Source organism: Nesoenas mayeri, assembly GCF_963082525.1.
Source record: "Nesoenas mayeri genome assembly, chromosome: 5".
Lineage (NCBI taxonomy): Eukaryota > Metazoa > Chordata > Aves > Columbiformes > Columbidae > Nesoenas > Nesoenas mayeri.
The window spans coordinates 5,484,347-5,511,244 of NC_137548.1; the positions used below are offsets into that span (position 1 = coordinate 5,484,347).

Below are 26,898 nucleotides of genomic sequence, written 5' to 3' on the forward strand. Positions count from 1 at the left end.
GAGATCATCAAGTCCAACCCTTGGTCCAACTCCAGTCCATTGACTAGATCATGGCACTAAGTGCCATGTCCAATCTCAGTTTAAAAACCTCCAGGGATGGTGAGTCCAGCAGCTCCCTGGGCAGCCATTCCAATGCCTGACCACTCTCTCTGCAAAGAATTGCTTTCTAATCTCCAGCCTAAATTTCCCCTGGCAGAGTTGAAGCCCATGGCCCCTTGTCCTGTTGCTGACTGCCTGGGAGAAGAGCCCAATCCCCACCTGGCTAGAACTGCCCTTCAGGTAGTTCTAGAGAGTGATGGGGTCACATCTAAGCCTCCTCTTCTCCAGACTAAACAAGCCCAGCTCCCTCAGCCTCTCCCCATAGGGCTTGTGCTCAAGTCCCTTCCCCAGTCTTGTTGCTCTTCTCTGGACCCTCCAGCACTTCAATCTCTTTCCTGACCTGAGGGGCCCAGAACTGAACACAATACTCCAGGTGTGGCCTCCCCAATGCAGAGCACAGGGGAAGGATCACTGCCCTTGTCCTGCTGACCACGCTGGTTTGGAGACAGGACAGGATCCCATTGGCCTTCTTGGCCACCTGGGCACACTGATGGCTCATGTTGAGCTTCCTGTCCATTAGTCCCCCCAGGTCCCTTTCTGCCTGACTGCTCTGCAGCCACTCTGTGCCCAGCCTGGAGCGCTGCAGGGGGTTGTTGTGGCCAAAGTGCAGGACCCAGCACTTGGCCTTGTTGAAATCGCCAAAAACGAATTTATGTGCCTTTCAGGATCAATTTGTTCCCATCTTTAAAAGCAGGTTTCCTTAATAGTGGTTATGGGAATCTTCATTTTCCTCTTGTTCTTCCCCGGAAAGAGGGGATACTATTCCTAACACTGCACTTCATGCTTTTACACCTCAATTTAAAGTGTTAACAACACAGCATTTCTATCCTGTATCACTGAGTAGGGTGGTAGAGAGTGCTGGAAATAAAGTAATATTTTTTTTTTTTTAATTGCAGTAGTTATTTTCTGGAATAATTATCTTTAAATAATTTACCCATACTGTAAAACCAGGTATTTGGGCACAGTTCAACTCTGTCTGGGTGTCAAATGAAAACATTTGACCACGAGATGGCACTAGTCGATTTTCTTTGAGAGGAACGACCAAGAAAGATGATTTATAGATCAGAATAATTTAAATCTCATTCAAAGTATACATATTTAATGAAGCAATAAAAATCTAGAGGATTTGCAAATGGAAACAGCTGCCTGTCAGTTTTAAGCAAAAGGTCTCGTCTCTATAAGCTGCACCACAGCGAACTTAGGCTCAACTTTTTGACTGATTAAAAATTAATAAGAATCATTTGAAAGAAAAATGAAAACTGGCAACATGATAAGCATACGTGGGTTTAAGTAAATACAACATTTTAAAATTAAGCACATCTGTTACTGTAAGTTCAAAGCACCCTGTTTATAAAAACTCGATGTCAGGCGGTTGCTTTTATAGAAATAGTGGACAAGGAGACAATTTTATCCTGAAAATGAAGAAGCATTTCAGAGGCAGGGTCATTTAGGTATTTTTTCAGAGTTTAAAGGGCAAGTGGTTGCATGGGTATTAGAGTTTAGAAAAATCAGGAGCCCTGAAATGGAGTGTGAATTTAGGGTATTGGGAGAAAAGGGAAATCGTTTTGGCCTTAGAGCTGGGTATAAAAAAACCCTTTTTCATTTAGTTGATAAATATATTACAAGATTTGATTCCTCTTTTGTCTATGGTCATAAATGTATATACGATAGAGCTTTCTTTTGTTGTTTGAGAAATTTTTGTGGTCTACAGTGAACATGTGTTTTTAGTAAAAGCAAGTTGATTGATGTCTCCTAATGAAAGTTGAAGTTCAGTAGGACTGTTACAATATCATGCCCGAAAGGGTAATGTCTCCTGAAAGTTACAACTGAAAATAAAGCCTGAATGTATTATTAATTGAAATGTGTGCCTTCTCTAGACATAGTGGAGACAGTGGTTTGAAAACATATATTCGTACGATATAATATACATGCATATATATTTTTGGTTTTATCATACCCTTTAATCTTTGGGCCATTCTTTCATATATCTTCATAATTTTAATAAGATAATAATTGTTGTGGTTGGTGAATTCACGTATTTCCAGCATAGAGGCATTTTTGGGCTCATGTTAACATGATTCAGGATTTTTAAATTAAAATGAAAGAACAGGTGGCAATGTTTGACTGCAGAGCGTTTTTAAAATTTAATATGAGCAGCTCAGAACCAAGGGGTAGATGTATCTTCACTTAATTATTTTTTCTACAGCACAGACTCTCAAAATATGACCTAGAGAGCACAACTTCATGATAGTAATTCCGTTTTATCTCCAGCTAGTGGATTATATTCAGGCAGCCGTAAGTACATGGGAAAGTAATATTGGGACACTAAGCAATTGGCTTTGTTGCCACAGAGAGATTGCACAGTTGCTCGTGGAAGGAGATGATCTGTGCAATAAATGAATAAGAGAGCAAGAAGCCCTTAAAACAACCTGTATTAAAAAAATAAAGCTTTCAGAGTCCCTGATCGGTATTGAAAATGGGCTGTTTCTCTGTTAAGAGTGACATTATGCTGTATTGAAAACTGTAATGTTGAAAATCTGGATATAAGTAAATATTTCTTTGCCTCTCTTCTTCAGCCAGAAATTGCTCTGAGTTAGATTTTGGGTTCTTTTTTCTTAAAACTGTTGTGGCATGAGGCAAATCTCTAACAGATGCTTCAAGGAAGGAAGAAGATTAGGATAAGGCTAAAGGTCTTTATTTTTTTCTTGGAACTGGAACTGCTTTGGTCAAAATCTGAACGACTATTCTACTGAAAGTTTACTTTCTCCTTAATATCCTGCTGTTTCTGGTTTGGGGCTGAATTTCACTAGAGGCTTTTGCTGAGGACTGTCCGTACTGCCCTGAAAACATCAGCTAGTGAAGCAAAACAGGTTTTCTTTCACACTGGAGAGACCACCACCACAACCTGAGAGATGGGAATGCTTTACGTAGCCTACATTGCTCCTTAAATTTGACTAATTCCTGAGAGAAGATCTCAGAATTGAAGTAATGACATCACTTAGCTATAATTACAGCATTTTTCAAGCAAATGTCCCGTTAGAGGTTTATATAAGTTTTTCAGTGCTTCTTCAGAACTCTTATTTCTAATCTATTTTGACTCTGGTTTTGCTATACAGTTACGTCTCCGCAATATCAGATGGCTTGTTGACAAAATTCAGACTTGGCCAAATGTAAAATGTATTAACTGGAAATGCAAAGCTGTGTTTCCCACAGAAACACTGTCTTTTCTATATGTAGCCATTGGCTTTGAGGTGCTCCAAGTAGTTTAGAACACCACTTCTCAAAGAGTTTGCATGAGCTTTTTCTGCACATGTGACCATAGCAGTTATGTGATAGCCCATGCATGAGAAAATACGCATTTGAAGAGCATTTTGCGTATTATCCCCACGTAAACCCCTCAGTAGCCACACTTGAGAGTTTCTAGTTTAAATTACTGTAAGTCAGTGTTTAGCTGTGTTATGTTTAAAACAGGGGGTTTGAAATTCTTGGCTTTCGTAAGTATTATTTATCTGTTAAGAAGTGCAATTTATATCAGTGGTTGCTTCTTTTCCCACTGAGTTGCTCCACATATTTTTCAGACAAAATATCAAAACAGAACTTTTGATTTATTTTTTTTTTAATAGCTGAAGGGAAAGTCCTGTATAGAATTGTTAATGTAGACAACAATGTCCTTCTGCTGTGGGTGTGCTCTGCTGCTTCGGGTCTGGATACTGGGAAACCAAGCACCAGGAATTGCTGCGGGTTTCGTGGCACCCATTGCCAAAAGGTCCCTTTCTGGGAAATGACCCTTTTATCTTCTAGACCTTTCTTTCTCTTGCTTCTTCATGCAAAAGGTGCGAACAATAGGAACTACTAACAAGTGTAGAGAGCAGGTGAAGCACAAATCTCCTTGGTAGGTTTTTTAGACTCCTGGAATGTTATTTGATTTTTTGAGGTGTCTTAAGTAATTGAAAACCAAGTAGTCAAGATTTAAAAAAAAAAGAAGAATTAAAAAAAAACAGTTTATACTTAAAGTTTATATATAAAGTTTATATATATATATATATATATATATATGTAACAGTTTATACTTAAAAAAACTATACCAGGTGAGCTCAGACTGCCTTGCAGTCTGAGGATTTCCTACTGACTGGCTGTAGGTAGAAGTCATTCTCCTCTGGAGTCCAGTTCCACACCATGTATCACCTGGCTCTTTCCTTTCTGATCTACATGCATTAGGGTTTTTGTTCACTTGGCAATTTCCTTCAGCTTCTTAGAGACTGAGCATTAGTTTTTCTCTTACTCACACTTCCTTGAATGGCACAGAGGGATACAGAGCTCGCTCACTGCTGTGTATGGTCATTTTCCTGACCTTCTGCAGAGGCTTTTGCTGTGGGAGGTATGTGCAAAGGCAGAAAATTTCCCCTTTTAGTCTCCCTTTGATGCCCATACAGATGATGTTTTATACCCATCGTGTAATCTGCACACTTTTGTGTATGTTCAAGTTTCCCTTGTACAGTCCGCATAAGAACTGGCTTCTGCTCCATGCTGGATGTGTGTATGGTTAATCTTTGGGGGGAATCACAGAATGTCAGGGATTGGAAGAGACCTCAAAAGCTCACCCAGTGCAATCCCCCCATGGAGCAGAAACACCCAGATGAGGTTACACAGGAAGGTGTCCAGGTGGGTTGGAATGTCTGCAGAGAAGGACACTCCACAACTCCCTGGGCAGCCTGTTCCAGGCTCTGCCACCCTCACTGGGAAGAAGTTTGTTCTCATATTTAAGTGGAACCTTTTGTGTTCCAGTTTGTACCCATTGCCCCTTGTCCTATCACTGGTTGTCACCAAGAAGAGCCTGGCTCCATCCTCCTGACACTCACCCTTTAGATATCTGTAAACACTAATAAGGTCACCCCTCAGTCTCCTCTTCTCCAGCTCCAGAGCCCCAGCTCCCTCAGCCTTTCCTCATAAGGGAGATGCTCCACTCCCTTCAGCATCTTTGTTGCCCTGTGCTGGACTCTCTCCAGCAGTTCCCTGTCCTTCTGGAACTGAGGGGCCCAGAACAGGACACAATATTGCAGGTGTGGTCTCACCAGGGCAGAGTAGTGGGGAAGGAGAACCTCTCTGACCTACTGACCTCTTTTCATACAGTAAAAAGAATAAAGCAGGAAACCTTCCAGTGTGGGTTTCAGGAGTGTTTCTGCACAGAAGTTTTACGTTCAGGAGGTGAGGCTGGCTGCTATAGCCCCATTGCTTGAGCAGGTCAAAGCAGGTAGAGTTGCTTCTTTCTCCCTTTTGACGAGATCTTTGTGTTTAAAGTACATTTATTTTGCTGAAGTTCAGCATGTGTTTCTGTGCCAAGTCCCTCCTCTGGTCTGTACACAGCAACAGGGATTTTCACTGAAATTCTGGCACCAATTGGGTTTTCTTCTGGGGAAAGGGAAAGAAAAACTTACTCAAACTGACATGATCGCTACTTAAAGGATTACTTCCTATGGAGGTTGTTGAATACTTGGGTTTTTACTTGTCTTTTTTCAGATTTACTGGAGCTCAAGGTAGATATCCAGAAATCTCATCTGATTTTAAAGGATTGCAGGTGATCTATTCTAGTGGCCCTCAAAGTGCATTTTATATATCATAAACCTGAAGTTCAGAGCGGTGACAAAATTAAGCCTGGTATTTCACTCATACATGGGGATTGTAATGTGCAAATTGTAAGGGACAAGTCTCTTTTTCATACTGGTAAGCTGAAAACCCCTGGTGCTGCTGCATCGAGCCTGCAATGTACCTTCTGGAGTTTGTATGTCCTTTCTGCCTCCAAATATCCTGTAGTGCCCAGTGTGTGTGCCTGCTGAGCGTCTGCTGTCTGTGGCACATCACACAGACACCAGGGCCTTCTGAGGATCTGCTGTTCTTAGCTATATCTTAACAGTGTAAAGGATTTTACTTCCAAATTTATTAGTATTTCTTAAAAAAAAATTCGATTCATAATTGCATTTGCTTTTCAAGCGATGGTGACGACCTGCTGGAAGCAAAGCAGTACAGACATCCAGGCAGTTCTGCATGCAGCACCGCTGCCTCATCCCTGCAATGTGAATTTCTCTATATTTTTCCTTTTTGCCAGTTTGGAAGGGGGTTTTGGGTTGATTTTGGGGTTGTGGCTTTTTTTTGTAGCTTGTGTCTCTAATGGCCAGGTATATTCTAGGAAGAATTCTCATTGAGAGTACCTTTTGCTGCTGCATATCCGCTCTTAAGAGTTGGAATGTACAAGCTGAGAGCCCTAAATTGCTATTTCCACTTTGATGGTCCACCTTTGATCTTTTACCAATTTTCAGTTATATAAATCCATGTATTGTCAACCCATCCAGCCAAGCTGGAACGTGATGCTTTTTCTTTTGCACAAGATTCTCGCAGGGTGGTGAATCAGTCGGAGTCGCTGTGCATTGCAAACAGGATATGGCCTTGATAGCAAGTATGATATAAAGTCGCAGATCTCTTGGACACTAACACGCTCCTCAGCAATCTTTCCAAATTGTTGTGCCAAAGCAGCCTTTCTCACAGCTTGTGCAGGATTCGTAAACACGCAAGGATCTGACTGAAGCAGCTTTGTATTGTGTGTTATGATTTGTGTGCACTTTTACAAACTTACAGTAATTGCTGTTGCCTTCATTGTAAAGAGCAAAAAATAAACACACACAATAAATCCCCTAAATGGGCACCGGTCCCACTGGCACTGATCTTGAGTAACTTTGAATAAAAGCAGATGGTAGCAAGCTGACTAGGCTGACCTGCTTTCCCCTTTCATGCAAACATTGCTTATATAAATGGGGGACACACACACACACAAAATTAATGGGCTTGGGCAAGCCACCTAAGGACAGAGACTCCCCATGTACTTAATTCTTCAGCCCGAGGGCTGTTTCCAGTTAGTTCTTCTCTGGAGGGAGAAGTTTCTCACAAATTAGTGGTTCCACAGCTCTGAGCCCATGGTTTAATAAGAAAGAACTGATGTGCATCTAGAAAGTAAGTGTGCTGAGCTGTTCTGTGGCCTGTGTGTTGTGGTAGGTCATGGAAAACGATCAGAATAGTCTCTCCTGAACCTGCTACTCATTTATATACATATAATTGAGTCTGAAATCCCTTTACACATCATCTTCTGTCATAACATTGTAAAGAGGCATTTGATTTTTATGGTCTTATACTACTTTAATTCGCGTGCCTATTTGTTAGCAGTAATGGCAGATGAGTTTAAATTGACATTCCTAGTTGTTCTTCAGTGATGTGCCTCAGTATGTCACTATAATGAGACGTGTTGTAAGAAATAGCATTGTCCTATTCAGCAGAGCATTTGGTTGGAGTTACTACCTCCAGGAGCAATGCCAGAGATTACAGCCTGCAAGGACCATTTGCTGAATAAGACGTATTTCCATTCTTCAGTCATGATCTTTTTTATCCTGGTACGTGAACAGCAGCTAAGCCGAAGTCAGGAGCCATTCCAGCCGTCCCAGGTAGACCTGCTGCCCAATGTCTTAGTTCCACTGGCACGTGCACTACAGGATCTTTCAGGATTATCATTCTCATTTGGATTAACAGTCATTTAAGGAGGCCTCTTATCTCACATTTCCTTTTTAGTGTGAAATTTGCGTTTCTTTTCTAAAAGGCATCAGTATCAGTCCAGGAAGTCTTGATGCCTTTGGATGCTGGCAACACGTTGCACGGATATTGTGTGGTGACAGGTGAAGACAGGGAGTATTACAAACACATATTTCAACTTGGAGAAACATTTATAGCACCGTGATAGGAGAAATGTAGCCTTTCTGTCTTCAGTATATGCCGGGTTTGTTTTATTTTTCTGGTTGGCAGGGAAGGCAGATGTTGCCCTTCATAATTCAGTGGCTTGTGTATGTCTGAGAGCGAGGCAGCACGAGGAACAGCTTCTGCTTTCCTTGTGTTTTTTGGTGATCCTTGGGCAGAGGCAGCTGGACACCCTTCAGCTTTACCTGTTGTTAAGAGCTCTCAATTCAGGTTTTTAATGCACTCTGTAAAAATGGGAAGGAACCAGATGTTTGTGTGGGGAGTAACTGGGCAAAAGAGAAACTACCGGACCAAGAGCCTGTATGCCAAGTGGAGGTGGCTTCATGTGAGCCATGAATAACCCACAGGTTCTGACTATCTGTTTCCAAACTTCTTTTATAAAGGAGATGGGGGATTTACAAAAGCTGTCATTCTCAGCCATAAACTTGTTCTCCTTTTTTAATGCTTCGTAAATTTTTGCACGGCTAGGAGAGGCGAGACATAGCTGTAAAATCATTAATAGAACTTAACTAGCCAATAAAGACAGATATTTAGATGATTGGTGTCCACAGTCAAATTGTAATCTTGGTTTTTTAATTTTACTGCTTATTGCATTGTGAGCAGGCTTGATTTACCAGCAGTTTTCATACTCTTGAACAGTGTCGTTACCAAATTACTTTATTTGCTTATTTATCCAGATACTTTAGGACTAAAAAGACCTTCTACTTTTATGCACTGAAGAGAGGCCAAGTTTTTCCAGCACCAGCTTCTCAATACAGCGACACAAAGCTGGCCTGTAATTAAATATAAATACATGTTTCTCGTGCCCGTGTGATTCATTTCTTAAGACTAGGAGCCCAGGAAACCTTCAAATAAGGCAACAGCATGGAGTGAATGTTATCTAGGATGTCTTCCAAATGAAGAACACTATATAAATAATGGTAATGCTCCTCTTTGATAACATGCTGATTTTGAGAAATGAGTCTGCCAAAGCAGCTTTCTTCTTAAAAATAGGGTCAGGACTGGGGAGTGAAGATTAAAGTTGTCAAGTGTGACCTGTTGCTCACTGCAGATGGGACTGCATTTTGTAACAACGTTGAATAATGTGCAAACGTAAAACTCAGTTCAAACCCTTTTCCTCTTCCATAAAACTAATTTTGAAAGTAAAATACAATAAATCCTCATCTCTGAAATACCAGTTGCAAATGTGTGCTTTTTGGTGACTGCATTTGCAAAGAACAGTAGTAAATGATGGAGATGGGTTAAATTTCGTCTGTGAACTACTGTGTTCTGGTTTTTATCATGACCGCTGTCATTAGGAAAATAAAGTACACCTAGAAAAACTTAATTTAGATTTAGAACTTTTCTGTCTCTGTTGCCATTCTTCTCTAATCTAAAATGTACGTTTTGCTTTTAAAGAGGGAAGAGCTGTTTTAAAGTACAGTTCTAAACAACCTGAGTGAAAGTTGTTGTGTGTGACACAAAATATGTAGCAGTTATGTAAAATGCCTTTTTTTCCCCCAGTGCTTTGGCCACAGGGACTTCATCTATGGCACAACTTTGACATTCATTAGCTCTTTCTTTTTTAATGTCAGGTAGGCATGTAGTTTTGATGCAAAATAATAAATCACCGACCATACGCGAACAATGAAAACGTGTATCTCACATTTTCTGCATCTGGTGGAATTACATTTATGTTTTGGTTCAAAATTATGTAATCAATGCAGGTTGGACTTAATATGAGATGATCTACTGATCTCCATCCTAACTCAGGTTGTTATAGTGAAGTAATAATCTCAGGGTTGTGTATTGTGGCCTTGTTTTATGCACTGTACATATTGCAAGCGTTAGGGCTGTGCTTGTTTAAAGACAGTCAAACAGCTGCAGTTTCTTTCCTTGTCAGGCCATTGTATCTTCAGTAGAAGTAAAAAGCGTGGAATTTGCTAGCTGTTGCTTAATTTTATTTTTTCTTAAACCATAATTAGTAATCTGGAGCAAATAGCTTTATTTACTTAACAGCTGCATTGTACTCTGATATGTAAATCAAAACTATAAATGGGAAATATTTACTGGTTCGAGTTACAGTGCAAATACACGATTAACTTCGCGTTGCTTCGCATGTTGCTTATTTCAGTAATTGGAACCGCTCCTGGAGACAAGGCAAGCAGGGAGATTACACAGGGAATGCTTGTTTCTGAAGACGAAGCTTCCTTCCTGATTAAAGAAAAAGGAAAAAAAGAGAAAAGAAAGGGGGGAGCAGTTTCCTGTTGGAGTCGTCGCTGTAACAGCAGCCGGGCAGCCGTGCTCCCCTGCTCCAGCTGGCCCTGACTCGCCATCCTTTGTGGAGGCGTTCTCTGACGAACCATGTCCAAAACCATCTTTACAAGAGCGTTTGGAGCTCTTGCCCCTCCAGGCAGACCTGGGATTTAAAGAGGTTTTTGCTCCTCTCTCATCTGCTTTTAAACGCAAGCCTGCGACAGCCGGTATCTCCGAGGTTAAGGCTTGATAAAGGCCGTTGTGTTCCCAAGGTTCGTAATCTTCTAGAAATGGTCTAGCGAAGAGACTCAGCCCAAAATTGCAGCTGTATGTAAAAAAAAGTGTTCTGACCTCAATATATATGATGTGAAAAATGAGTAATAGCAGCGCTGCAGGCAAAATCTTCTCTGCAACGATGTGACAACCCAGCCCTTCATTGGAGGTTTCAAGAATTTGGCTGCACTTTTGGAAATAAGCCGGGGAGATGTTTTAGCTCAGACACAGAGCAGCACACAACAGCTTTGTTGGAGTGTTGGCTCTGTGCTTACAACAGGAAACTGAAGTAAAAAAGTTGCTTTTCTACCTACAATATATGGCGGTTGTTTTGAGTGCAGCCAAGGCTGCATTTTAGTCTTTTTTTTAAATAAAACCATGCTCATACTTGAGCACCCCAGCAGTGAAAAGCTAGAATCACTTAAGATGATGTTTAGGGCCTGCAGTTATGTTTCCTTAATCACACAGAATCCCAGAATGTCAGGGGTTGGAAGGGACCTGGAAAGCTCATCCAGTGCAATCCCCCCATGGAGCAGGAACACCCAGATGAGGTTACACAGGAAGGTGTCCAGGCGGGTTGGAATGTCTGCAGAGAAGGAGACTCCACAACCTCCCTGGGCAGCCTGGTCCAGGCTCTGGCACCTTCACTGGGAAGAAGTTTCTTCTCAAATTTAAGTGGAACCTTTTGTCTTCCAGTTTGAATCCATTACCCTTTGTCCTATCTTTGGTTGTCACCGAGAAGAGCCTGGCTCCATCCTCCTGACACTCACCCTTTATATATCTGTAATCATTAACAAGGTCACCCCTCAGTCTCCTCTTCTCCAAGCTCCAGAGCCCCAGCTCCCTCAGCCTTTCCTCATAAGAGAGATGCTCCACTCCCTTCAGCATCTTTGTTGCCCTGCTCTGGACTCTTTCCAGCAGTTCCCTGTCCTGCTGGAACTGAGGGGCCACAACTGGACACAATATTCCAGATGTGGTCTCACCAGGGCAGAGTAGAGGGGATTCATGTGGTCTTTTTCTTTCTTTAAGGACAAACACCCTTGCTCTGTAGGTCCAGTTGGGCTGTTCAATGAGAACCATACATTAAATTCTTTATACCCAGCTGCTTCTCACAAGTCTGCGTGGAGGGTGAAGCACTTAGATGGAAGAGTAGACTTCCTATGTACCCATCGTAGGTCCGAGTGATGTGTTTAGGAGATGTTTTCACCATGCAACGTGGCTAGCTCAGAAATCTGTGAACTAGCCACCATAAGGCATCCATGACATCTGTGTGTCGCTGCATTTTGTACACGTCCTTTTTTGGGTATCCGAGTATGTGACTGTGTTTCAGAATGTGCCATCCAAGCGCTGGCACTCGTGTTGAGCGCTGCAGCGCAGAACCTGCCAGAGGGAATATTTTGAAGTATATGAAAAGAAAGTTCAGATGTTTTCAGTCTGAGAGTGAAATTGCAGAAAGCCCTTAGAGGTCTGACTTATTGTGCAATCTCTGTAAGTAATTTGTAATCAAAATACCTTTGCACATGTCACTTTTATATTTCCTGTAATAAAACAGCAAGAGCAATTAAGATTTTGGATCATAATGTTCTACAAGCTTCTAAAAATGAACGGGTTGGGGATTTTTTTTGAGCTATGGCTGAAGTAGCCAATTTTTAAATTTTTGATTGCTTCACAAGAAGTTGGGTATAATAGCTAATTTAGTATATTTTTAACTGCAGCCTGACAACCCAAACTGTTATGTGGTAACATAATTGGTCAGAAGTTTACTTCTGAAAAAAGTTAAGTAAGAAACCAGAAGAGCTCTTCACAAAACTGGAAGACATCTGTACTTGGGTAACTCGGCATGTGACCTACTGGGCTTTATGCATTTCGAATCAAAAAGAACCAGTAACTCCACTGCCACATGCATGCAAATGTGTCTAATAACACACTGTGTGCTGTGTATCTGTAACGCTGTTTTGACACGGTTCAGAAAGTTGTCTGTGGTCTTGGCATTTTTCAGGAAACGTTAGATTAATAGAGCTGCCTTTGTCATGTAATTTTTTTCTTGTTTAAGTAGGTGTGTGAAAGCGGGTACTACATAAATGAATTATACGGAAGACTTTGGAGGAAAGGGGGGTGGGGGGGGCTTGTAAACGAGACTGAAATTAATGAATATAAGAATTAGAAATCAAAACTTTATGTTTAGTCTGAGGAGAAACAATTCCTTAAACCGTAACCACATGGCTGTTTCTTGTTTGCATCGACTCTGGTTGACTGTTATTGTCTTCTGTTAATTCTCTGGGGCAGTGGCCTGACTTTGTTGAATGAGCCAATTGTTTTCCTTTGTGTTGCCCATCAAGTAAGTCCCCATCTGGTTTGTATCAGACTGTTTTCACAGCCAACAACTGCTGCCTTTTCTATATCCTGACACTTAAGGGCCCCATGCTATCAAAGCATTGCTGTGATAGCCTGTCTGGCTGGGCCCGTACAGCTGTGCCTTGCAGCTTGAAACTATTACCCAAGTAATGGTAACTTAGAACTTGAACTGGCTCTTATTCCCATTGGTGTCGTGTGTACAGTGAACAGAATACATTTTTGTTGAACTCCGTGTTCAACAAAAAATTCTTTAAAGCTCTCGTTTTAGTTTATGTGATTGGTTAGTTTTTATTTTCCAGAAGCTTCCTGTATCTACAGGCAGCTTTGTGTTCTTCTAAAACATTAACGAGTACAGGACAAGCAATATTTATTTAAGGCACTGTTGTTATTGCTTACTTTTATGGTACATTAAAGCTCAATAAGTGAAAATTAAACAAGCAAATGATTCTTAATGAGGATTTTTCTTATCAGATTTAGAATACATTTCCAGGGAACTTTCTGTGTGTGATAAATGTAGGTTGTGTGAATAATGGTGCACCTTGGCTACTACGCTACTCGCTTCGCAAGTAGTTATCTAAAAATACAGAGCAACAGACAACGCTGCATTAACCTGTTTATTTCTCCTCTGAAGGAATAGGACGAATTGGATAACTTAGTGTGTAACCTGGGCAGTAGAACTATGTGATGGTTTGCATTGTGGAATCACTGAGAGGCCTCAGCTGTGATCCAGGCTCCTTTCCGCCCAGCTTCCTACATGGTAGGAGACAGTCCTGGTCCAAGAGACCTTGCAACATATGTGTTCTCGTCCTCCAAGATTTTAAAAAAACAATTGCATCAAATAACAGTGACATTCAAATATTGTCTTGTATAAAGGAAGATGATCTTTAAGCATTTGTTCGCTTCTGCTTGTGTAGGCTGTGTAACTCTCAGTGACAGAGTGATGGTGAGAGGAAGCATTCTCCCCACGTTGTATATGTGTTGAATTTTAAGTGTATTCCAGACTCTGTTCTTTCATGATACTTAGAGAGGGAGAGAAAAAAAGAAAAGGATATTGTTTTTAAAATTTCTGATCTCCCTGTGAACGTGTCCAAGAAGGTGCTAGAAAGCGGATTGATTAATACTTGCAGAGTAAGTGTTCCTGAACTTGGGAGCGCATGCGTGTCTATATACCATGGATGAATTTGCTTCCAGTAAAATACTGGAGAACCATTAAATTCTATGAGACACACAAGAAAAGATCTTTTTTGCCTTTGTACTTGTGCTACACACTGGGTGTCGTGTGGCAGACTACGATTGTGCTAAATAATTGTTTCTGTCATTGTCAGGTGTGTGGAGGGTTTGCAAAAGCTGCTTTCTTAAGGAGCTTTCCATAATTGCTCTTCCTGCGGATCCTATAGAACTCTTAATTGAGGCTCCTGTGCCGTTCACCTGCGCCAGCCGTGTCCCATCAACACGCAGCAGCCCACCCCTCCGCAAGGGCGCTGCTCCCACACATTTCCACACACTTTGCACTGCAGGTTTCTCTGTGTTTTGGCCAGGAATACTTAAACCAAGGCGACTGATAAATGATTTTCATTCAGGCTGCCTACGGGCAATATTAATCATTCTTGCGGCCCAAAGCAATGAAGAAAGCTGTTGATGACCCGAGTGCAAACCCGGTTTGGCACCAACAGCTTGAACTGGGAAGAGTGAATGTCAAAGAGCTGCAGTGCTTTCTAAAATAAGTTGGAAGTGGATGCTAAGAGGGAGTTGTCACCATCAGTTAATGCAGCCGGCGTTCCAAATTTCAACTTGTTTGTGTGTGTACACAGCTTCAGAGGTAAAGAACATCTGTCCAGATGAAAACATGATGTCAGTGAGGATGTTCAGTGTCTTGGAAGGTGCTGCCTCACTGCATCTCTGAGATTTGTGCCCAGCTGTGTTGCTAACATCAGTTATCGCTTTCACTGTCGCTGCTGGGGAACCAGCAGTGGGTAGTGAAACCTTCAAGGAGAGGCACAGTGTTGTGGGAGCAGTCTGCAGTGTTTCCCCTGCTTTTTATAGCAGTTAGCAGAGATGGAGGTTAAAATCAGCAGCGATGTGCCTGAGAGAGAGTTAAGGTGGCGTAGCATGCTGAATAGATAGCGTAGATTTACAGCAATACGTTTCTGCAGTTCATTAATTCTACTGATTCAGAGCTCAGACTCACCCAGGTGTTACAAAGGAATTTTGGTTTTACTCTTTTTAGTTTTACCAGGAGGAATTCTTCTTTTCATTGCACAAAGTTTAAACACAGCACAGGATAAAAACATATATTTACTCTCAGACTTTTCCAAGTTTCTGGTCCTGTGCATTAGATTGTAGAGGCAACGTTACTTGTCATCGCACCAGGTGCTCATTTCAGAAGGATTAAAAGGTCTTTGGCAGAATAGGATCTGGACACTTACATAGTAGCCATCTCCCAGTACAGATATTTAATGTTTTCCTTATTTTAACCTATGCTTACTTATGTAGATTGCTACATTACCCTTTCTGAGCTAATAGAAAAATTGCTTGTGTCTCAAAATTTCCTAGAATTGCTCATTCCTATAATACATTTTTCAAAGTGAATTGATAGACAGAAATGCTAAGACCTGTAATGGCCACCTTCTGCTGATAAATAGATGGTTGAGAAGAGGGCTTTTTAACAAGTTTGTTGATGTATCTACTACAAATGTGTGTAGAGCCATCCTGGTGTTTATTAGAACATCACTGGGAAATGCTAACTCTATAGGGCTGGGTTTGTTCTGTCTTGTTTTGTTTTACCTGGGGTAAACATTAATAATCTCCTTTTTAAAAGGTGTAATTATAAAAATAGAGTAATTGTGCTATAGGTGTAAGCATTTTAATGTGCCAGATCTTTGTGATGGTAGTTCAGCGGTAGGAGCCAACGCAAACCGTTTCCATAGGGAGAATCCCATGACTTTGTAAGTGAAAATCATCAAAACAAATGCGTAGGGTCAGGTGATATTTAAGTATTCAGAATAGAGAAATACAGCTTTTTTGTTTGTGTTCATGTAGAAAAACACTTGTTATTTGAACAGCGTTTTTTTATGCTGAGTATATCTTATTTGATTTAATAAGAATAATAGTTTATGTTTTATAAGAATAGTTTAGTGACTCCGTTATACATGAAAAGTGACTTGCAGTGAGGAAATCCTGCCCTGCAGCACTGCTGTTCGGGCACCACAGTACAGAAAGTTTACCGTTTCCACCCCAATGCCCATCCCCTGGTTTTCATTCAAATGTGGGTGTAGGTCGCTGCCGTGGCTGGAGGGGGCGTCACCTCCTTGCCCAGGAAACCCTCTTGTCTGTTGGACGGAGAGCTCACCAAGGCCTCCCATCACATTTTCAAGCGATAGGAAGTACCTTGTGTCTTCTGATTCACTGAAAGTTGGCCTCTTCCATCCCTAATAATTTTTTTAACAGTTGTTTCGCTGGGGATTTAAAAGGGCTGGATGGCGTGCGATGCTTGGTGAGCACGTGCGGCACAAGCGTCGCTGCAGATAAACGTGCTCAGGCTTGACCTGCAACACGCTGAACCCATCTGATAAATAGAGATTGTCACACGTGCGTCCCAAGTGACACGGACAACCGCGCATCAAGGACCACGTAAGAGCAGCATGTGGAGTAACTCTTGATAATTTGACTGTTGGTAGTTGAACTGCTTGGGCCCAACTGAGCTGAGGGCAGGAGGGGACTCCAGAGTAACCCAACGTGTCCTGGCAGCACCATCCATTACAAATAACACCATTCACTGAGGGGGTTCCCTCACTGGGACACCCATCTTCATTGTAAGAGTGACCTGGAAACATGTTCATTTTCAAACCCTAATCTATGATGAAACATCATTGCATTTGTTTGTCCAACGTTAATTACTCGTGTAAATTAATGATTTTAAAATAAAAACAGGCCATGTAACTTTTAAGAATTAAAAAGATGCTTTGATTTTATTTTTTCTCCCACTTGCCACTCCCCATGTAGGCTATGAATGCTATTATGTCTAGTACTGTGGTACAATGTAGATAAGCTGGAGGCAGTATTGCTGCAATTAATATTGTTAAGATACGAGGTCTCGGTGGAGCCAGTCCCACTGCTAGGTTTGCAGTGAATAATTCTTCGTCCTGAGGGAAGTCTGCATAACTTTATCTTAGAATTTAGTGTGAATTCCCAGAATCGATCATTCATGGGTGGTTTTTTTTTGAGCTGCTTTATTTTGCTTCAGATACTGCCATTACAATATCTTTTGCATCCCCAAACATGAAGGTGTGAATAACAGAGCTGAGTATGTTATACAAACATACTTTTAAAATTACCTTCCTGACCACTTGCCTGTTAGGTTTTGCAGAAAATGAGAAAAAGATTGCTATGTAGGTGATAGTTAATTTAACTGAACAAATAAAATATTAATTACACCATTAGATATGCCGTGTTTTAATTATCACTTGACAGATTCTCCTGAGTCCACCAGCTGCTTACCTAGGTTGCCTCTTGTGGATTTAGAGATGACTCCTCCTCTCAGCCCGTGCACAAGATACACATTTTCCCGGTGTTTTTCAAAGACTCTGGACCGATAATGAACCAGCTCCTTCTCCTTTTTTACTTACAAACAGAAGCTGCTGCTTCAAGATTGACCACAGACCCTTCATCTCAGTTCTCCTCAAGAAAATGGTTTCAGTCAAGAAACAGCAGTGCTTAAAAATGAAAAAAGCCCTATTTGTTTCTAGCCAACTGCACATGCAAAAATCACAGGCATCTGTGTGGAAAAACCAAATTGACTTAGTATTTCTTCTCAGTATTAATACTGTAGTTACTTGGAAAGATCGCTGCACATCTCTTGGAAGTGATTTAGTGGGAAACAACAGCAAGAGTTGTGGCCAGGGAACAAACTTATTAAGCCATGAGATATTTTGCAGAGCAAAATGTGCCAGATCTGAAGGAGCAGAGGAGATTTTAGGCACCAAAAGGAAATATTTCTTTAGCAAACTCTGCAATCTCATTCCTGGATGTTTTCGGAGCTGCTTTCTGTCTGCCCTTCCCTACCGGTCTCTGTGTTTGGACTTTGAAAAATCTGGTTCTAGTTTATTTTATGTATTTCTACTTTTTGTTCTGTTTAGTGTTGCTGTTGGTGGGAATATAAGATGTTTTGGAAAACCACTGAACCTTGAACTCAGACTTGAGAGGAGGAAAAATCATTTTCCAATATTCTGCTTTGAAAAATTTGTTAGCTGCTTAGCCTGCGTCCCACCCTCCTTCACTGACTCGGGATCTGAATTTATTTTCTTTTCAAAAATATTTATAGCTAAGATATACATTAGGGTTTAAACAAACAAGCCAAGAGAAAAGTGTGTGTGTATGCATGTTTATTTTCTGTGTGCTTGCATGCAGTGTTTCTGTAAGTACATTGCACCATCTCAAGCTGGAATTTGGCAAGTTTAGGTCAAAACTTGAGCTGAACTCACACTATATAGCTTTCTGTCTCCGCTGGTGTCTGTGACCCACTTATGGAGGTTTATGAGTTGGCTGAAACCTTTGAGAATGAAACTGTGTTTTTTCAGCACAAGCAGTAGCCTCATGCTTTTAAATCCAGACATTTTTGGCACGAGTCCTGCAGATGTCAGTCCATTTCTGTAAAACAACTGAAGTGTTTTAATTGTAAATCTATCCCTTTTGTGTAACTCAAGCCTAGAAATTTGGCCTGAGTTGGCCTAGAGTCATTTCTGTTTGTCGTGGAAGTTTGGGGCAATCTGATTTGGAGTTCCAAGAAGAGAAGTGGGTGCTTTTGCGGAGCATCTTGTTCTTGTTTTCTGGGTTTCTGTCCGGGTGGAAGGCAGCGCTCTGACCTGCACCAGGGGCACAACGCTTGGCAAAGCATTTACACAATGAGAACAGAGTCCCTGCCCTCAAAAGCCCACCTGCTTGAAGATGATTTATTTTCCCTTCATTTATAGCAGAGCTGAGAGGACACCACCTCCACAATAACATGAATGTCCATAGAGCTTCAAGGTAGTCATGTGCCAGGGCTGGAAAAGTGGAAGAGTGATATTATTCCTGATTCTAATGAATTGAGAATAATTTTCATGGAATCATAGAATCATTTTGGTTGGAAGAGACTATTAAGATCACTGAGTCCAACCATAACCCAACCCTGGCACTACCCCATGTCCTTGAGAACCTCATCTCTGTTCAACCCTCCAGGGATGGTGACTCCACCACTGCCCTGGGCAGCCTGTTCCAATGCCTGACAGCTCTTCTGTGAAGAAATGTTTCCTAATATCCACTCTGAACCTTCCCTGGTGCAACTCGAGGCCATTTTGTCCAAACAATTGCATTATTTGAAAAATGCGATGGTCATGCTAATTTCTGACAATGCTGTATTCCTTACCATCCTGAGGCCATGTGGCCAGTTCATTACCATAGCCACTCACAATTGTCTAAGTCAATAAATTCCAGCAGCATTGAGTTATGTAGCCAATATGCAGGGTATAGCTGGGCATGAGTCTGGACTGGCAATATTGTTCCTTATAATTAGCAGCATGACTGACATTGCAGTGTATTTTTGCCTTTCAGTGTAGCCCTCAGAATTGCTTCCATCAACATATGGCTGTTTCTTAGCAGTATATGTTCGCGCAGCAAATCTGGAATAATTTTGATTTTGCTAAAAACGCTGCTTCTTGGGTTGCTATACTCAATAAATTGCCTGTACAACCCGGTATGAAAATAAGTGAATTTTTCTTTGGTCCCCAACAGGTATCCATGGAGACATGGGTTGGACACAGATTGGCACAAATACGCATCTCACATCTTTACCTACAGGTAAGAGGACCAGATAAAGTGTTTCTGCAGATAGTGGTTCTGTTACCTTTGGTCTTCTGTGTATTCTTCTGCCTTACTTTACATTCACTACTGTAAAGAATTTCTGACAACTCTGTTTCCCTGCTAATGGTCTTTGTAACTGTATCCCAGATGGAAAATCATTTTTGGAGGGAAAAAGCAAAATGGGGGAATGACACTAGGAAAAAAACCAACCAAACAAACAACAAAACCAAACCACTTTCATTGAAGATTTTAAGATGCTGAGTAACAGCCCTGCAGGTGCTGTGTTATCCCCAGTGCTCGGAACACTGGAGATAATGCCATCTGGAGGAAGTTATTTGTTGGGACAGTGTTTTAAACTTTGAAGTCAGTGATAAACAAAGTGAAGCAGATGGAATCTGGCAGAAGAAGAAACAAGCCATTCATATCAACCCGTGCTATTAAAGGAACGAGAGCACTGCTCCGGGTTCTTTTTACGTATGCTTGGAACTCAATTCTTGCTCTTAGACGTTTGCTGCTTCAGTTGTTACGTTAGAGAGTAGAGGGAGGTTTGCTAGGGAGTGATGGTTGTTCTTACATTTTTGGAAGTAATATGTAGGTAACTACAGTAATGATGGCTCTGGTTTTATACTGAAACAATAACCTGGGTCCTGATCCTTCAAATCCCTCCCTATTTACTGTCTTGAAGATAGCCCTTTCCACTTATGTTATAGGTCTGGCTTACCTCCGGATAGATTAAAAATAGAAGTTTTATTTAATGTATGAACACCAACTTGAAGGAGTTAAAGCACATGGTTTTTATTTGGCTTAAAAGTCAGACTTGTTTAGTCTTTTTATTTTGCCAAATAGAAAAATCTAAAAAGAAAGATTAAAACATTTTTCTTTGTTCTTATTGTTGCCATATGGTATTAGTAACTAAACCTCCCTTTAGTGTCTTTAATTCCTTTTCCATTTGGCATACATTCACAAGACACTTGCATAGAGCACACTCTGTGTGTGACAGTACCTCTTAGAGAAAAAAACTCCCTTCACAGGTCACCGGATGGTTGACACACCATTAATTTTTATGTTTCTGTTAAGCAAAGATCTGGAAATTTAGTACTGTACATGAATTTGTTATACATTGCCAAGAACAGGAAAAATCTCTGATCTGAAATCTGACCTTTTCCATCAGTGGGTCACTAAGATGTTTTCAGTCACTGTTGAGTTTCTACCAGTCAAGGACCCTTCCACGCTTATTAAGAGTGTTGGTTTGCACAGTTTCTATGAAAGTATTATCTTAGATGGTGACAATGAATTTGGAGAGCTGGAGGTCACCTCAGGCCACATGTTCCATTTATTGGATTTTAACAAGGACATTTTTTTATAAATACAGCTAAGTGCATGATTACAAAATTGCACTGAGTACTTCCAGAGCCCGTAAAGAGGAAAAAAGCTGTGAAGATTACCTGCCTGCTCGCACTGCTTTGGAAATGGAGGAATTTTCCATTCCATTTTTACAGCATATCAAAAGATTACAAGCACCATTGCAATTTGCATATTTGTGGCGGTGAAGAGCTCAGTGTCGAAGAGGAAAACATCTTCATAGTGGTTATGAGATGTTCTCTGATGGGGTGAAGAGATAAAATGGAATATCACGTTCTTAATGAAGGAGCTGGCCAGGGGCTATACAAGTGTCGTCACCGGTGTGCAGCAAAAGGCAGATACAGACAGCAGTAAATAACATACATGAGCGGGAATACAACTTAGTTGTATTTTTGGGCCAATGTAGAATTTCAGGACTAGCGGCTTCCTAGTCTGGAAAGTTACAGTCATGGAGCAGAATCTCCCATGTAGTAGGATAGCCATAGTTTTTTTACAGTGAAAATGCTAAAAATCCAGGTTCTGTATTATCTGCCTCACAGAATCACAGAATCAACTGGGTTGGAAAAGACCTCAGAGATCATCAAGTCCAACCCTTGGTCCAACTCCAGTCCATTGACTAGATCATGGCACTAAGTGGCATGTCCAATCTCAGTTTAAAAACCTCCAGGGACGGTGAGTCCAGCAGCTCCCTGGGCAGCCATTCCAATGCCTGACCACTCTCTCTGCAAAGAATTGCTTTCTAATCTCCAGCCTAAATTTCCCCTGGCAGAGTTGAAGCCCATGTCCCCTTGTCCTGTTGCTGACTGCCTGGGAGAAGAGACCAATCCCCACCTGGCTAGAACTGCCCTTCAGGTAGTTCTAGAGAGTGATGGGGTCACCTCTAAGCCTCCTCTTCTCCAGACTAAACAAGCCCAGCTCCCTCAGCCTCTCCCCATAGGTCTTGTGCTCAAGTCCCTTCTCCAGTCTTGTTGCTCTTCTCTGGACCCACTCCAGCACTTCAATCTCTTTCCTGAGCTGAGGGGCCCAGAACTGAACACAATACTCCAGGTGTGGCCTCCCCAATGCAGAGCACAGGGGAAGGATCACTGCCCTTGTCCTGCTGACCACACTAGTTTGGATACAGGACAGGATCCCATTGGCCTTCTTGGCCACCTGGGCACACTGATGGCTCATGTTGAGCTTCCTGTCAATTAGTACCCCCAGGTCCCTTTCTGTCTGACTGCTCTGCAGCCACTCTGTGCCCAGCCTGGAGCGCTGCAGGGGGTTGTTGTGGCCAAAGTGCAGGACCCAGCACTTGGCCTTGTTGAACTTCATCCCAGTGGAATCAGCCCATTTTTCCAGTCTATCCAGATCCCTCTGCAGAGCCCTCCTGCCTTCCAGCAGGTCGACACTTCCTCCCAACTTGGTGTCATCAGCAAATTTGCTGATGATGGTCTCAATCCACTCATCTAAATCATCAATAAACAGAATCCATCTAACAGAATCAAAGACTTCGGTTTTCTGTCTTTAAAAAAAGGGAAATATTTATTTCAGTTATTTTTAAGCTTATCTTTCAGGATATTTCAATACCTCAGGACCTGGTAACTTTTCTGTTGAGCAAGTAGATGGAATTATTCTTTTAATTTTTCTGTTCTTTCAGCATTTTATGTCTATCATAAAATTGAACTACAGTATATCTATAAAATATATTAGCGTATGTGTTAGGAAAAATGTATGCTAATATGAAACTTTCTTTCAGCACCCCAAAATCAAATACTTTGAATTTAATACAGAGCCTTGAGATAAGGCAATATTATCTTTTTTTCCCTCTTTTTTTTAAAGAAACCTGAAAACAGCTGTTGAAACAATGACATCATAGAATGTGACATGACTGTGGAAATTATTAACAAAGTCAGGCTTTGAAAGCATCAAACTACATGCAGTGTTGGAGAGTTGCTTCAGTGTCTAGGATGATTTACAAAGTTTCCTCGTGCATTACACGTTGATGTCTTTACTGTGTGTCAGCTTCATGTCTAACCAAATAAACACTTTGCCTTTTTTCAGTTCCCCATCTGAATAACCTATTTTTATCACTCAAATATGGCTGCAGACTCAGCTTTTGGAAGTACCTCTGGAAAAAACAAAACATTTTCCTTGCCCATCTTTGTGGTGTTACTGTAAATGTGCTTCTGAATCGTGTTCAGAAGATGTAGAATTCCTCGTGTCTTCTTACTGCTCGTGTGCTCGTGTGTCATGGGGACAGAGGAGCCACGGAAACAATGCGAGGCTGGAACAGCTCTGCTGGGAGGACAGGCTGAGAGAGTTGGGGTGTTCAGCTGGAGAAGAGAAGCTCCAGGGAGACCTTATTGCGGCCTTTCTGTGCTTAAAAGGGGCTGATAAGAAAGATGGGGACAGACTTTTTAGCAGGGCGTGTTGTGATAGGACGAAGGGTGATGGTTTTAAACTAAAGCAGGGAGATTCAGGGTGGACATGAGGAAGAAATTGTTGGCCCTGAGGGTGGTGAGAGCCTGGCCCAGGTTGTCCAGAGAGGTGGTGGATGAACCATCCCTGGAGACATCCCAGGCCAGGCTGGACGGGGCTCTGAGCAACCTGAGCTGGTGAAGATGTCCCTGCTCATGGCAGGGGTGGCACTGGGTGAACTTTGAAGGTTCCTCCGACCCAAACTATTCCGTGACTGTGTGTGTGAGGTTTGCTCGGGCTCATGCCAACCCAGATGCTGGCAGCTGTGCTTTCCCGAGGAATTCAGCCTGGGAGTGACGAAGGGTGTCCAGGCAGTGAGGACAGTCTAGTGAAAGTGTGGACATTGCTTCTTGCACAGTGTGTAAGCAGCTGTGACAGGCAGGTGATGTCTTGGTTCCCTGGGGACACAAAAAATGCTCTCGTGCTCTTGCTGCCTTCCCGAGGGGCAGGAGCGTTGGCTGGCACAAGTTGCTCCATGTCCTGGCTTTACTGTCTTTGGCCTCATTCATGTTTGACTTTCCAGGCTGTTGGCAGCTCTTCTAGCATGAAAAACACGGGATGAAATTTTATTTTAGCAGTGGGTTTTTGTTGTTTTAATTAGCCATTTGAAGCATGCTTTGCTGCAAGGCAGTTGAAAGCAGTTTACTAGTACAGTGACATTGGAGATAATTAACTGGGGTGAAAGAAAGCCTAACTTCTTGATTTTATTGGGAAATTACTGGTTTAATTACCTAATCTATCACAGAGGAAGGGAGAATTGTTGGAGCTTATCAGAATCAGAGCAAACTCCAAGAGAGTCTTTGCTGTTGTACACAGACCCATGTGTTTGTTTTGCTTGTAGCTGCTGCAGGTAGAATAAATGTCCCAAGGACAACTGCAATCTCAAAATGCTCTTTCTGTAGCTTTATGAATATTGTGCCGTTCATTCAATGCCACTTCTCCTGTCCTCCTTCATCCTGTGTCTGTAGCCTGGTTGATGTCTTCCTCCCCCAGCTCCATGAACTGATTCATCTTATCTCCTTCCTCTGCCTAAATATAGTAACTCTTGCCCATGACCCTTCTCCCTTCCCATCTCCCACCCCTCCAATCGTTCCCAGATGTGGGGACTTCCCAGCCCTGCGGAGATCTCCCCCAGCTGCTCAACAGCCGGTGCTTGACGTGTCCCCACTACTGCTGGCACAGAATCATCGAATGTCCTGAGCTGGAAGGGACCCACAGGATCATCGAGTCCAAGTCCTGTCCCTGCACAGGACAACCCCACAGTTCACACCGTGTGTCCGAGGGTGTTGTCCAGTCTCTTCTTGAACACTGTCAGGCTTGGGGCCACAACACCTCCCTGGGAAGCCTGTTCCAGTGTCCAGCACCCTCTGGGTGAAGAGGTGCTGGCTGGGCTGTGCAGGGGGCTTGTTCCTCTCTCAGGACACCCCACATTTTGCAGGGTCAGATGGCAAGAATGGGAAGTGGCCAAGGGTCATCTCGGGTTTGCTGGAAGATGAATGTGGCTTGTAAAGTCCTGCAAGCCACATCTCTGGGGGGGATGTTTTCTCTGGAGTCTGTCAGAGGATGAAAGAAGGGAGATAAACCACAAAGGAGTAGAAAGAAGGACCCTTAATGAGTCAGGGAAATGGGTTGGAGATAGGGAAGAGCTAAAACGACTTCTCACTTGCGTTTTGGGCAGCTGAAGCATTGACAGCGGGTTTTTCTCTGTAGGGCGTGTAGCCAATGGCTTCAACTTGGATTCATTTGCTTTTTATGATTATATATAGAAATGTGGTATTGAACAACCTGAATGTTTTTTAAGTGTTTGATGCAAACAGACAACCACATATGAACGGAATTTAGAAATACAATGAGGATCGCATTTCATTTCTGTGGGAAACACCAGTATATGTATTAGAAGTTATTCTGGGCCTACTGGAAATTATATATGTATATGTGAGTTTGTATGTATGTTATATCTATATGTAGATACTACCCAGTCTATATATGCCCATAAATTCATCCCTCTGTTACCTGATAGAGAGAACTGATGGCTAAACCAGCGCTTTTTGAAATGCTTCAAAACTGTGGATAGTAGAGCTGTCACTTTTTATTTCCACGGGGGGATGCAACATGGGGATGACTTCAGTACCATTTATTTGTTTGAAATAATGTGTTTTGTTCTCCTTTCTAACTTTTTTTTTTTAGGAGAGAATGCTGCCCCACATTTAAATTCAGATGTTTCTGCAGCAAAGGTGTCGGTGAAGCTGCCGTCCATGAACACAGATAACCAAACGCAGAGTGTGAGTAGTATATGTGGCGATCCAGATTCTTCAGGGACGGACACATTTTAAAGCTTACGGCTTTTTTATGACAGTCACTGTCTGAAGATTTTGTCATTGGTACATTTGTCTGCCAAGCGTGATAGTCTGGATGGTTCATCAAAATACCGGTCTTTCAGTACTGTTTATTTTCTACTATTTTTCTTATGATTATAAATTTAGGTAATGATTCTGCTTGTGAATAGATCAAATATTTTTAAAGAAATAAAATGCAATTCTTTCAGAAATGTTGTGAGTTTAAGTCAATAAAGGTGAAGGCCATTTAACTATTTATTGCGTGTACAGAAGAACACGGAAGTGATTGATAGGTATTTAAATCGATGGCAAAATTTTGGCTCACTGATGAAAAAAAATATGTGGCTCAATATAATGTCGCTACTGCTGGAATGTGGAGCGAGAGGAAAATATATTTGAAACGAAAGCTTGCAAAAAAAATTGTATTCCTAGATATCTTTAGAGCTCGTTCATCCCTAGAACAGTGCTATCACAAGACAGTAAATCAAAATTGTGTGTAGAATAGACCATTAGAGTTTTTATTGTTATTATGAGGAGTTTATTTTTTTAGAATCAGATTTTTTTCAGCATTTTGATGTTTGTTTCCCTAAAGATTTTTTTTTCCCATCTTGAAACATGCCTGAATGAGAGATTGTGCGGGTAAGGTTATTTATTCACATATTTTAATGTAAATTTCTCTTTCTCATCAGACAGAGCTGCTTGCTGCAGTCTCAGCCCTTCAGGAGCCCTATAACCTCTAGTCTGAAATACCAGAGTAACGGTAAACATAAAGAGCGCATGAACATATTGCCACCCTCTCCGGGACTGCTCCATTTTTATCACCTCAATCAGGACGGTGTGGTCAGTCCAGCAGCAGCTGGGGAGGAAGGTAGGATCGTAGAATCATAGAATGTCCTGAGTTGGAAGGGACCCACACGGATCATTGAGTCCAACTCCTGTCCCTGCAGAGGACAACCCCACAGTTGTGTCTGAGAGTGTTGTCCAGTCTCTTCTTGAACACTGTCAGGCTTGGGGCCGTGACACCTCCCTGGGGAGCCTGTTCCAGTGCTCCCTCTGCCTCAAGCAGCTTTTGCTCCATTCCTCATCCAGTCTGAGATTTTCATGGGATATTTCATGGAATACCTGTGGAAATACTGTGGCACTTTCA

At 41.8% G+C, this 26,898-nt stretch overlaps 1 protein-coding gene across 1 annotated transcript in view; it reads left to right on the top strand.

Annotated features, from left to right (window-relative positions):
- KIAA0586 overlaps positions 1-25,748 on the top strand; it is a gene marked incomplete at its 3' end in the record, with an annotated part of 79,161 nt that extends 53,413 nt beyond the window's left edge. The window contains exons 31-32 of the mRNA XM_080344591.1: positions 19,525-19,590; positions 25,603-25,748. Coding sequence (XP_080200717.1) covers positions 19,525-19,590; positions 25,603-25,748 — 212 coding nt within the window. The remainder of the gene's footprint in view (positions 1-19,524; positions 19,591-25,602) is intronic.
- Positions 25,749-26,898: the final 1,150 nt, after the last annotated feature.